Source organism: Equus przewalskii, chromosome 7 (genome assembly GCF_037783145.1).
Source record: "Equus przewalskii isolate Varuska chromosome 7, EquPr2, whole genome shotgun sequence".
In the NCBI taxonomy this organism is placed as follows: Eukaryota; Metazoa; Chordata; class Mammalia; order Perissodactyla; family Equidae; genus Equus; species Equus przewalskii.
The window spans coordinates 23,059,289-23,071,510 of record NC_091837.1 but is presented as its reverse complement, the minus strand read 5'-3'; the positions used below and the strand labels follow the sequence as shown (position 1 = coordinate 23,071,510).

The window sequence follows — 12,222 nt, the reverse complement described above, 5'->3', positions numbered from 1 at the left end:
TCACCACAGGGTTATCCCGATTATCTCAGGGTAGAGGAATTATGGGTGATTTTTATCCTCTTTTCTGTGTTTTTCTCTGTTTCCCATTTCGTTTTTGTTTTACAAAGAGTGTGCATCTCATTAATAAGTAAAAAGAAAAAGAAATGCTTACAAAAATCCAGTCACTGCCTAGTTCTTAGAGAAAGTCTTTTACACTCATCTTGTTGCCTTGGGAACCAAAACTAGTCTTACTGGCTGCTGGAGATGCAATTCAGCCAGGTGGGAAGGTACCTGGGGAGCCAATGGTGGCCAGTCTGACCTGGGGCACTGTTACCTGAAGTTGTAGCCAGGGTACGAGGACTCACTGGCGGTCTTGTCGTCAAGGCGACGGAAACTGTATTTTGGACGGCAATGATGGAACCACCTGTCCAGATTACAGTCCCAGTAGATCTCAATGCCCATGATTCCTCCCTGGGGAAGACAATGAGAGACAATCTCTAAGTCCTGCTGGACGCGGGTTACACAGCCACCAGACATCTCCCTGCATAGTGATGATCACTGAAGGAAAGGTTTTCTTTTTAGGGGAAAAATGCCTATTAAAGTTTTCGGAACCATAAGCACAGTGCTATCTAACTCACATATATCTAATATCTAATGTGGCAGCTGCAAACGCATCTTCCTGCTCCTCCTCCCATGTGGGACACACCGCCATTAGACTTCCTAAAATATAATTTTCTACAAACCATTACCATAATCAAACACCATAAATACTCCCCTCATTAAAGATTAAGTTGAAACTTGTTAGACTGGAATTCAGGGCGCTCCATCACATATCTTCTCTCCATCACATATCTCCCAATATTACCCTAGAGAAAGCTCTTATTCCAAACTCTCTACACTTTTTCCTAAACACATTTGGCACTTGGCATTTCTTTTTTTTTTTTAAACAGCTTTATCGGGATATAGTTCACCTACAATTCACTCACTTGAAGTGTACGATTCAACAGTGTTTAGTATATTCACATATACATGCAACTGTCACCACAATCAATTTTACATCATTTTCATTACCTCCAAAAGAAAATCTGTAATCTTTAGTTATCACCCCCTTATCCCCTCTCAGCCCTAAGTAACCACTAATCTGCTTTTTGTCTCTGTAGAGTTCCTTTCATATGAGTGAAATCATATAACAATGTGATCTTTTGTGTCTGGCTTCTTTCGCTTAGCATAGTGTCTTTAAAGTCCATCCCCATAGCATGTCTCAGTACTTCAGTCCTTTTTGTAGTGGAAGAATATTCCACTGTATGGATATACTGCATGTTGTTTATCCATTCATTATTTGATGGGCATTTGGGTTGTTTCCACCTTTGGGCTATTATGAATAATGCTGCTATGAACATTTATGTGCAAGTTTTTGTGTGAACATATGTTGTCATTTCTCTTGGGAATATACTTAGCAGTGGAATTGCTGGGTACTTTGAACTTTTAAATCTTGGCCCTTGACCTTTCTTCCAGTAAAATGTTTCTCCCATCCACCTGTCTAGCTAAATTTTCCTCATCCTTCAAGACCAAGTTTACATCCTTCCTCATCCACTCAGCCAGTCCTATCCTCCTCAATTCAAGGTGAGCTTTCTCTCTTCTAAACTTCTAAGGAATCTCTTAATCTCTTACCTGTACTTGGTACTTCTTTCTTTCTACCAACATTCTTTGAGCATTGACTATCATATTTCATTGAATCTTAGACACCATTGCTTATAAGACATATATATTTTTTATGTTCCTCTAAGAAAAAATGCTGTCAAACTGTGAGACGCTATCAATTGAAAGCATTTCCTGACTTCAAAACTATTAGAATGTGGAAAAAAATATATATCTTTGAATCAATGAAATATGGCATTTTAAGACAGTATGCTAGATGCAGGGGATACAGAGATGAATAACAAGCAGGCTCTGACTTGGATAAAGGGGAAATAATACAGAATAATCACAACTGTTATTTATTGTCAGGCATTAAGCCAAGCACTCTACATACTATAGTGAATATCTAATGTTTTTGTCACTCAGTATCCAATTCTCCTTCTTCTGGTAAAAGCACCTGGAATTTTTTGGAGGAAAAACCCCTCCCCACTCTCTGTGGTTTGAATGGGACTGTCTCCTCTCTCAGGTCCAGGAGTGTGCACATGAATCGGGATAGTGAATCAATCTGGACCTGATGATTGGTTCAGGGATAGGTCTATGGCCCAAGGTAGACCAATCAGAGCCCTCCCTGCAACTTCTGCCAACTATAGAGTGTGAAAGTCCAGAGCAGCATTGTCCAGTATAATTTTCTGCGATGATGGAAATACTTTATATTCATGCTGCACGATATAAGAGCCACTGGCTACATGTGGCTCATGAACACTTGAAATGTGGCTGGTATGACCAAATAAATAAATTTTTAATTTCATTTGATTTTAATTAATTTAAGTTTAAATAGCTGCCTGTGACTAGTGGCTACCATATTGGACAGCACAGTTCTAGAGCTTTGATGGCTTTGCCTCAATGTGTGGAGCATCTGCCTGAGAATGACATAATCCTTGAAGAAACAACCAAGAGTCAGATTCCTGAAGACATCATTTGAATTCCTGGATGCAGCTATGCCTAAAGCTATCATACCCTTCATTCAGACAACAAATATTTGTTGAGTGTCCATTATGCGTTGAGTGTTACACAAAAATTAACCAAAAAAAGCCAAAGATCCCTGCCTCATGGAATTTACATTCTAGTCAGGGATGACAGACAACAAACAAATAAATAGATATATATTTTAAATGGATATTTAAAATATATAGTGTGTCAGATAATGCTAGGTGCCAAGGATAAAAATAAACCTGGGAAAGGCCATAGGACATGATGGGATAGGGGTGGAAATTATCATTTTAAATGTAGCGGTAAAGGAAAGCTCCACTGAGCTTGTATGGAGCAAACGTTGGAAGTAGGCAAGGGAGAGAGCTAATGCTTTGTCTGGGGCAAGACTGTTCCAGGCAGAGGGAACAGCAGGAGAAAACACTCGAGCTAAAAAGATGCTTTGGGTGGATTAGAAGGTCTGTGCCCCCGGTCGTTTTATACAAGCTGATATGGTTCCTTTGTTGCTTAAGCCAGTTGAGTTTGGTTTCTGTTATTTGCCCTCAAAATTACTTTATTTATTTTTTGCTTACTCATTTGAGTTGCATTTCTATAACTTGCAACTAGAAGAATCCCAATTAATCCAAGTATGGTAGTCTGAATAATGGCCCCCAAAGATATTCCTAACCCCTGGAATCTCTGAATATGTTACCTTATATGGCAAAAGAGACTTTGCAGCTGCAATTAAATTAAGGATTTTGAGATGGGGAGATTATCCAGGTGGGCCCTAAACGTTCCCTGTTTATAAGAGGGACGCAGAGGAAGATTTGATGCAGAACAAGAAGTCAATGTGACCACTGAGGCAAGATGCTCTGCTGCTGGCTTCGAAGCTGGAAGAAGGGGCTGTGAGCCAAGAAATGCAATGAATGAAGCTCTAGAAGGGAGAAGAGGCAGGGAAATGGATTTTCCCCTAGAGCCTCTGGAGGGAGCATGGGCCTGCTGATACCTTTTTTTGAGGGGGTGGGGGGTATTTTATTAACATGTTTTAATATTTTAGGTTGGAATTTATGGATTTTTGCTGAGATTTATTTTTTATTTTGCCCCCAGTTTTATTAAAAATTGACATACATCACTGTATAGATTTAAGGTGGATACCTGCTGATATCTTGATTTTGGCCCAGTGAAACTGATTTTGAACTTCTCACCTCCGGAAGTGTGAAAAAAATGTGTGTTGTTTTAAGCCATTAAGTTTGTGGTAATTTGTTCCAGCAGCCACAGGAAGCTAATACACCAAGTATCTCACTCATAGGGTTGTTATAGGATTAGATGAGGTAATGCAGGGAAAGTCTTTGGCATCGGCCGTGGATTTAGTACATGCTCAATAAAGGGAGCCACTTTATCAAGACCCAGGGGTCCAGCCTCTTGCCTATTTGACGTCTTCCATCTCCCAGCACACACCCCCACACCTCATGGTACAAAGGCACCACCAACCTGAATTGCCACATCTGAAAAATGATCTCCTGTTTCTCGGAAGATATCTCCTAGTCGGAAAATGGGACATTGTGGATTCTGAGTCTTGTGAAAGGTGCAAGTGATGTTTAAACCTGGCAAGAAGTTTCTCCTGCACATAATGAAAAGCAAACAAACATCTCTGTTGAAAACTAGGATCCATCTCTTTCATAGGTGTGAGGCAGTGTGGTAGCTGGGCTCCATGAGGTGCCCTAATGATCCGCCCCCACCTGGGATTCACACCCGTGTGTAGTCCCCTACCACATTGTACCAGGGTTGGTCTTTGTAACCAATAGCTTATGGCAGAAGTGGTGATGTGTCACTTCCAAGATTAGGTTGTAAAAGACTGTGGCTTCTATCATGATTCTTGTCTTGCTTGCTTGTTCTCTGTCCCTCTTGGGTCATTTGCTCTGGGGGAAGCCAGGCACCATGTCCTAAGGACACTCAAGCACTCCTAGGGAGAGGTCCCCGTGGTAAGGAACAGAGCCCACCTGCAGACAACTGCATGAGCGAGCTCAGAATAGGATTCTCCAGGCCCAGTCAAGCCCAGAGATGACGGTCGCTCCGGCTGACAGCTTACGTGCAGCCTGAGAAACCCTGAGCCAGAACCACCCAGCGAAGTCATTCCCAGATTCCTGATCCTCAGAAACTGAGAGATGATAATTGTTTGTAGTTTTAAGCTTCTAAATTTGGGGGTTATTTGTCCAACAGCAGTAGACATCTAATACAGCCAGACATTCTAGGCACTTACGTGGTATAATTGTGGCCAGGGAAGTCGATGTTATTCTTGATGAGCACAGTGAAGTTTTCAGCACTGTTCAAGAGCGCAGGCCTGAGAGAGAGAACAGTGGGCCAGTGGGACCAGAGGCTTCTGGTTTCTTGTCTGGGTCATTGTGATGAGTGAAGAGAAATGCAATCTAGTTGGCCAAACCATCTAAAATTCTCCAGCTTCTCCAGGAATAATTTCTCCCTTCTTGAGACCTCACGGTATTTATTATAACACTTCTCTGATGTAATTATATGTTTATATGTTTAGATATATGCAGCGGTGTGCTGGTAAATATGTAATAACCAGCTCTCCAGGAATAAAAAACAAGCCCTGAGATGTAGCATTTACTGATTATTGTGATATAAATACTCCCATCACGCCGATTTCAAGCTACTAATGGGACATCACTGAACTTGGAGTTGTGAAGGGATGAGCATAATTGGCTCAGAGCTGGTACAAGCCAGCTCCAGCACAGCCCTGTTTGTATTTTTCCTAACAGGCGTGGTATTCCTTCAGGGCCGGGACAGTAATTTTCTTATTTTGGCATCCCCAGCCTTTAGCACAGGGCCACACACACGTAGTTGACTCTATCAGTCATTCTCTAGAGGCTCCGAGTAGTGTAAAATTCTCCATGAGTTAGAGGAGCACAAATTCTAGACTGCAGGAAGGTTCACTCACCATCCATCCATCCCTTCATTCAATAAATATTTATTGTACTGAGGATGGGGCGGGGCACTGGGGATGTAAAGTGGTGATGGGTGTGTTGAATGAACGATTAAATCCCTTCATGTAAGACATGAGAAAACTGCAGTTCAGGGCGTTGCTTGCCCAAGGTTGTGACCAGCACAATGGAGATGCACAGTATTTATTGAATAAGTTTGTGGCAGAACCTGGACTGAAAACCACAGGCAATCAAGAGGCCCCTGGCCTTGAAACAGACTACTTGAGTGTAGGTCGAGGTCCCAACCAGGCCTTGGGCAATTCCTTCTGCGACAAAGAAACTTCCCTGACCTAGAAATGAACCTGGGTGGTGCCCTTAATGACGGAGGGCCAGACAAGCTGACACTGCCTCGTGCTTCCCACCCTGACGTGGGGAACCTTTGCCTGAACCTTCTAAAAAGTCAGCTTTTTGGGTGGTCTTCTCTTTGCCCCATAGATGCTGATAGTGTGGTCCTGAGTCACATTCATCTAGAGCTGGACTCTCCAATTTGCATCCCCTAGGCATGTATGGCTGTTTAAATTGAAATTTAAGTGAATTAAAAATTCAGTTGCTGTGTTGCAGTAGCCACATTTCAAGTGCTCAACAGCCACATGTGGCAAGTGGCTACTGTATTGGACAGGACAGGTACAGGTGGACAGTGCTGGTCTAGAACCACCACACTTCTGGGGGCAGATCATTTGTGTGCACGTCTGTGCGTGTGTGTGTATCTGTCAGTGTGTCTCTGCGTGTATGTGTGTGTTACTGAGCACTTTACTATAAGCCAAGCACATGGCTCACTTTACAATCACTGTACAAGTATCATTTTATTAAATTCTCACAAGAGCTCCGTGTGGTCGGTGCAGTTATTATCCTCATTTCACAGATGAGGAAACTGAAACTCACAGAGGTTATGCCACTTGCCCAAGGTCACACAGCAAGGATGTGTTAGAGCCAGGATTTGAATCTAGGTCTTTTTGTCCTCTTCAGAAATGCAGCAGTCCCTATGGTTTCTGTGATTTAACAGTAATTTCTGCCTTCTGAGCCCGACCTTGTGTGGTAAAGAAAATAATCAATACAGGGGACCACCCAATCTGTATGTCACTGTGGCCATTTAATTTAAGCAGACTTCCCTTCCTGCCCTCCTTCCTTTCTCTTCCTTTTCCTTCTCTTTCCTTCCCATCCCCTTCCTTCCTTTTCCCTTTCCTCCCTCCCACCTTCCTATTCTTAATCACTCAGTATGGACACTGACCAGTCAGAATGGACGCCACTGTAGCACCAGAGGTGCCCTGGAAGGTGCTAGGACAGCCAGGGGGGCAGGAGCACCCAATAGTGCTTTGGGTGATAGCTATTTCCCAGCTGGTACAGAAATATTTCAATATTTTTACAACTGGCATGGCCCTCCCAGAGACCATCACTGGTGTGGCTGGCAGTGAGTCACCAAGCTATTAGGACCCAGGACTTTGCAGGAGTTTGCTGAGAAAGGAATCCAGAGCAACACCTGGCAAGGCCTCATCTGTGCACTGCTGAGGGCCACCGTGTCTGTCCCCAGCCTGCAACTCACCGGGGGGCCTCTTCCACTGCCTCGATGGGACACCAGGCAGAGACTTCACAGGTCTTCTGGTTCCCTTTATACACTATACACCTTCCGGTCTGGATTCCTGTGAGGGTCAAGGGGTGGTAGAAGCACTTGATGTGTGAAAGAACTGTGGGGAGGAAACTCTCCAGGAGGCATGTCATTAACCCAACCCAAGCACAAGACTATTTATGCTTTTCAACCTAAGTAATGTCCGTTTCCAGGAAACCCCATCTGAACCACAAACTTACATAAGGCAAACCAAGCAAGCAACACATCAAATGGTAAGCTTCTAGAACTTGGTTTCTAAATGGTTATCCGAGTCCCTCTAGGGGTCTACAGTATGTACCAAGGAGGTGCAAAGCCACGGAATAAATGTAGCACCTTGTCCTGGAGCATCAATGTCATTAACAGATTTCCGGGTGGGACTGTAATGTTAAATAGTAAGTAATGTTAAAATGATCTCTATACCAACTCAGACACACGTGTTATGGAACAGAATGTCACATTCATGTGCCTTTTTGTGTGTGTGTATGTTATAAGCACTGATGGTTTTTTCTTTTCTGTGGTAATTTTTTAATTGTCATGTGCCTCTTCAAGTTAAAACAAGAGATATGGAAATTCTGCAGGTTAATACGAGTATTGCACCCACGTGACCTCAGGGTACAATTCATGTTCCTCAACCTTTGGGGAAATTCAAGAGGGAAAGTTTAGAATACTGAGATGAGTATTTTTTATCAATTAGATTTTCGATTACCATGTGGTTTTTCTATCGGTTAGAACCCTGTAGGTGCTAATTCTTGGAGGTTTTCAGGAGCTGCCCTCAATGGGGAATTAGAGTCACATTCATTGCAGCTGGTCCTCTGGGGGCAGAGCCGAGTCATGCAGGGGACACACGCTCTCCCGTGGCCTGATGATGGTGGAAGAAGGCAGCTGAGAGCCAGAGCTAAAGATCTGAACTTTAGGGCATTGCGAATGTCACCAAGATGCCAGACAGTCCACCCCTGGGATCACAGAAAAGAAACAGAACATACCTTTGCTCTGCGGGTCCATCCATCCCTTTTTACAACCCCGGTCAGAGGAACAGAGCGTCCTGCGGGTGGGATACTGCAGGGAGAAGGACAGGATAGTGGGGAGTAAGCAACGTGTGTCCCTAAGATATGGACAAGTGGGCGTCTATGTCCACACAAAAACCTGTACTCAGGTGTTCATAGCAGCACTATTCACAGTAGCCACAAAGTGGCAACAGCCCAAATATCCATCAACTGATGAATGGACAAATAAAAAGTAGTACGTTTATACAATGGAATATTATTCAGCCATAAAAAGGAATAAAGAACTGACCCATGCTACAGTATGAATGAACCTTGAAAACATGATGCTAAGTGAAGAAAGTTAGACACAAAAGGCTACATACTGTATGATTCCATTTATATGAAATGTCCAGAATAGGGAAATCCATAGAGACAGGAAGTAGATCAGTGGTCGCCAGGGGCTGTGGCAAGAGGGGATGGGGAGTGACTGCTAATGGGTACGGGATTTCTTTTTGGGGTGATGCTAATGTTCTGGAATTAGACAGTGATGCACACAACATTGTGAATATACACTAAAAACTACTGAATTGTACACTTTAAATGGTGGATTTTATGGTATGTGAATTATATCCCGATAAAAAAGAAGAAGAAATAAAAATCTAAAAAGCAGATGTCAGGGCAGCCAGGGACCACTTTCAGGGAGGGCCCTTGGGGTGGTGAGCAGGGGGCCTGCTCCGAGCAACCCTGTGGCTGCAGAACTGAGTGAAGCAGACAAGCACAGAGGCTCCGCAGGAAACATGGAAATAAGGGATGCCAGTTACTCTGTCCTGGCCTGAGAAAACGAGGTCAGTCAGGTCTCAGTGCTGAGGACAGAATAAGGAGAAGAGAAACGAGATGACTTGGTTTATGCATATTCAACTGCCCATTTTCACGGGAGCGGGTTAATGGCAAGTCTTAGGAAACCAGAACATGACATAGGTGTGAAAATAGCCTCTACTCATGATCTTCCTCTGACCCGTGCCTCCTCCAGGAACTCTTGTCACCTGTCCAACCACTCTGGGTCCCCTCCTTACCTCAGGACACAACCCCTGCTCTTGGCCTTCTGTCTTGAGAAAGTTTGTCATCACAAAGAAGGAGTTCCCCTGCAGAGAAAAGGAGAGAAGGCAAATGCAAGGCTTTGAGAACAGAACTACTTAATCATAATAATCCACTTTGCTGAGTGCCTGGGGACGAACCTTCCCACTCTTCTGAGCTTCAGTGTAGAAATCAGGGTCCAGGAGCAACTCGGACTACGCCAAGGGCTTAATATGAAAGCTGGACTAGCCGCCCTGCTGAGCCGAGGGAGAGAAAGGAACGTTCAAACTGATTGACTATTCATTTTCCATTCCAGCCTCAAAAGCAGCCTTTTCATTTTTTTGGACACAGTAAAATCCTGTTAAATTGCAACTCAAGAGACCTGGGGAGGCGGAGGTGGGGTGTGGGCTTCCATCAGAACGCTGTTCAGATTATCCAGGACTTTAATTAAAGGGCAATAGGGCATCTCGCCACCTGGGAAATAGCTGGAGATTTTAATGACCCACTGTTAGAAACAAACAGATAGCAGCTTGGGTTTTATGGTTTTGCAAAGCATTCCAGCTCCCAGGGGCTGCACATGTGCCCTCTTTTCCCTCCCGCCCCACATCTGTTCTCGGGTGTTCTCAGTCCCACTTCCATTTTTCCTCTTTGACAATTCGACTTTCATTTTCTCCCTTTGCAAATTTAGACAGTCACATGCCCTTTCTCTGTGATCCATACCCTTCCTTTCTTTGTCATCTATATCCTTCCTTTGTGCAAAATCTTATCCAAAGTGTTTTCCTAGAGACATTTTTTGTTGATGAAATGCCGCGCAAATGATATAGAATGGCTGGTTCTGTCTAGGCAGAAAGTTCTTTGCCCTTCTGAATCCAGGCAGACTTGATGGCCCTGCTTCTAAAAAGCTGTGCATAAATCAAGCGTGAGTGAATCAAATCATGTTTTAAATGCACTAGGGCACACTGCTATTTTGAGAAACCCTGTAGGACTTGATAAAGCAAGGAATCATCTCCTTTGAGCTGCTGGATCTGACCCAATTTTGCAATTTTTAGGTTTTCTCAGTTGGGATTTTCACAGAGCTTTTTAAATAGGGCCAATGTTTTTCTGGAGTGAGGCTCTAGGTCCCAGGGGAAGGGGGCGAGTCCTGGGAGGATGCTGACAGGTGCTCACCTGCAGGGGGAAGGTGTAGTCTGCGGTGTCGAAGACGCTCTGCACCACCTTCTTCGCTCCGCTCTCTATAATCTCCTCTCTCACCTCTGCTATTCCTTTCACCTTGGTGTGCACAGAGCTGATTAGAGGCTCTTTCCGCTGGTACCGCTTGTCACTCACCAAGGCAAAGCTAAATGGCAGACACAAAAAAGCATCAATGGTTTTCTCCAGGGAGGCACAATGCAGTGGTTTTGGATGCAGGTGCTGAAGACTTCCTCTAGTCAAATCCTAGCTTGGCATGCTGTATTTTATTGAAGTATAATTGACGTACAATATCCTATTAGTTTCAGGTGTACATCATAATGATTAGATATCTATATACATTACGAAATGATTACCACGATAAGTCGTTACCATCTGTCACCATGCAGTTATTACAATATTATTGGCCATATTCCCTATGCTGTGTGTTGCGTCTCCACGGGTCATTCCCTTTATAACTGGTGGTTTGTACCTGTTAATGTCCTTCCCCTATTTCACCTCCGCACCGCTTCCCCACTCTGGTAACCCCGGGTTGTTTTCCGATTCTATGAGTGAGTCTGTTTCTGTTTTGTTTGTTCATTTGTTTTGTTTTTCAGATTCCACATATAAGTGAAATCATATGGTAATTGTCTTTCTCTGTCTGCCTTATTTCACTTTGCGTGAGTGGACTCTATGTCCATCCATGTTGTCACAAATGGCAAGATCTCCGTTTGTTTTTGATTTCAACAGACTCCAACTGAACTCTCCCCGTTTACATTCCCTGCCCATAAGTGCAGCCTACCCCAAACCCTCAACGGACTCGCCTGTAGCTTCCTACAGTTTGCATGTCCCAAATTGCAGTTCCTCTGTTATTTACAAATAAACTCAGCTCTTTGACAATTTCAAGCTTGCCTCAGTTTACCTCTTTATTTAGGTCGACAGCATGCAAACTCCTTAGCACTGAATGCTCACTACATGGAAACTACTGCCCCCAATACCAACTTCTAATATTGCCTAATACAGATCCTAATTCACAGGACAGCTTCTGAAATACCGAAGTCCAGCCCCAGGTTGGTCCACCAGTGTTGTTCTGGGGTCCCAGCAGAACATCAGCACCTATCTAAGAGTGTGTCCAGCAGGTCAGCCACCTGTTTTCCAAGAACACCCACCAGTATATAAATAATTGATAATAGCAGTTACCCTTTATTGAACACTTAGTCTGTGCCAAGTGCTCTACATGCATCATCTCCTTTAATCCTCACAACAACAAGAGGAGATAGTTCCTGTAATCATGGCTCTTTTGTAGATGAGGGAATGGGCTCAGAGAGGTAAAGGAACTTGCCCAAGGTTACACAGATAGTCAATGGCAGAACTGAGACGCTCCACTGGTTTACCTTATAGCCCAGAGCCAGACCTTGTAACCATGTGCTATACTTATTCATGCATAATATAGGGCTCTGCCTCTGGTTTCCTGCCTTTCGGTCAGTTCATTAGCTGTTAATACCTTCTTTAGAATATGATTCTAAATTATTATGGTAGAGGGAAGAAAGAGAGAAAGTGAAATTAATAATTAAAAATGGTAGATTGCACCCCAATTTATCTGTTTTCCCTGTCTCCTATTTCCCTGAATAATTAAGAGTTTATTTGGCAAGATGAAGTACATTCGAAGAAGAGCAGTCCGTATGACCCAGCAGTTCCACTCTTAGATGTACGCCCTAGAGAAATCCCATACATGTGCCCAAGGAGTTAGATACAAGAATGTTTATGGCAGCATTTTTTGTAAGAGGGAAAACTGAGTAACCTAAATGTCCTC

At 43.5% G+C, this 12,222-nt stretch overlaps 2 protein-coding genes across 5 annotated transcripts in view; one reads left to right on the top strand and one right to left on the bottom strand.

Moving 5' to 3' along the window:
• IFT81 (intraflagellar transport 81) overlaps positions 1 to 12,222 on the top strand; it is a 185,944-nt gene that overhangs the window by 38,366 nt on the left and 135,356 nt on the right. The gene's annotated exons all lie outside the window — the stretch shown is intronic.
• Positions 1 to 12,222, bottom strand: part of P2RX7 (purinergic receptor P2X 7) — a 45,297-nt gene that overhangs the window by 16,552 nt on the left and 16,523 nt on the right. Inside the window, exons 2-8 of the mRNA XM_008508271.2 lie at positions 10,410 to 10,578; positions 9,242 to 9,310; positions 8,169 to 8,241; positions 7,123 to 7,219; positions 4,844 to 4,924; positions 4,075 to 4,204; positions 314 to 450 (exon numbers count right to left, since the gene is read on the bottom strand). Of these exons, the coding sequence (XP_008506493.2) occupies positions 314 to 450; positions 4,075 to 4,204; positions 4,844 to 4,924; positions 7,123 to 7,219; positions 8,169 to 8,241; positions 9,242 to 9,310; positions 10,410 to 10,578 (756 nt within the window). The remainder of the gene's footprint in view (positions 1 to 313; positions 451 to 4,074; positions 4,205 to 4,843; positions 4,925 to 7,122; positions 7,220 to 8,168; positions 8,242 to 9,241; positions 9,311 to 10,409; positions 10,579 to 12,222) is intronic.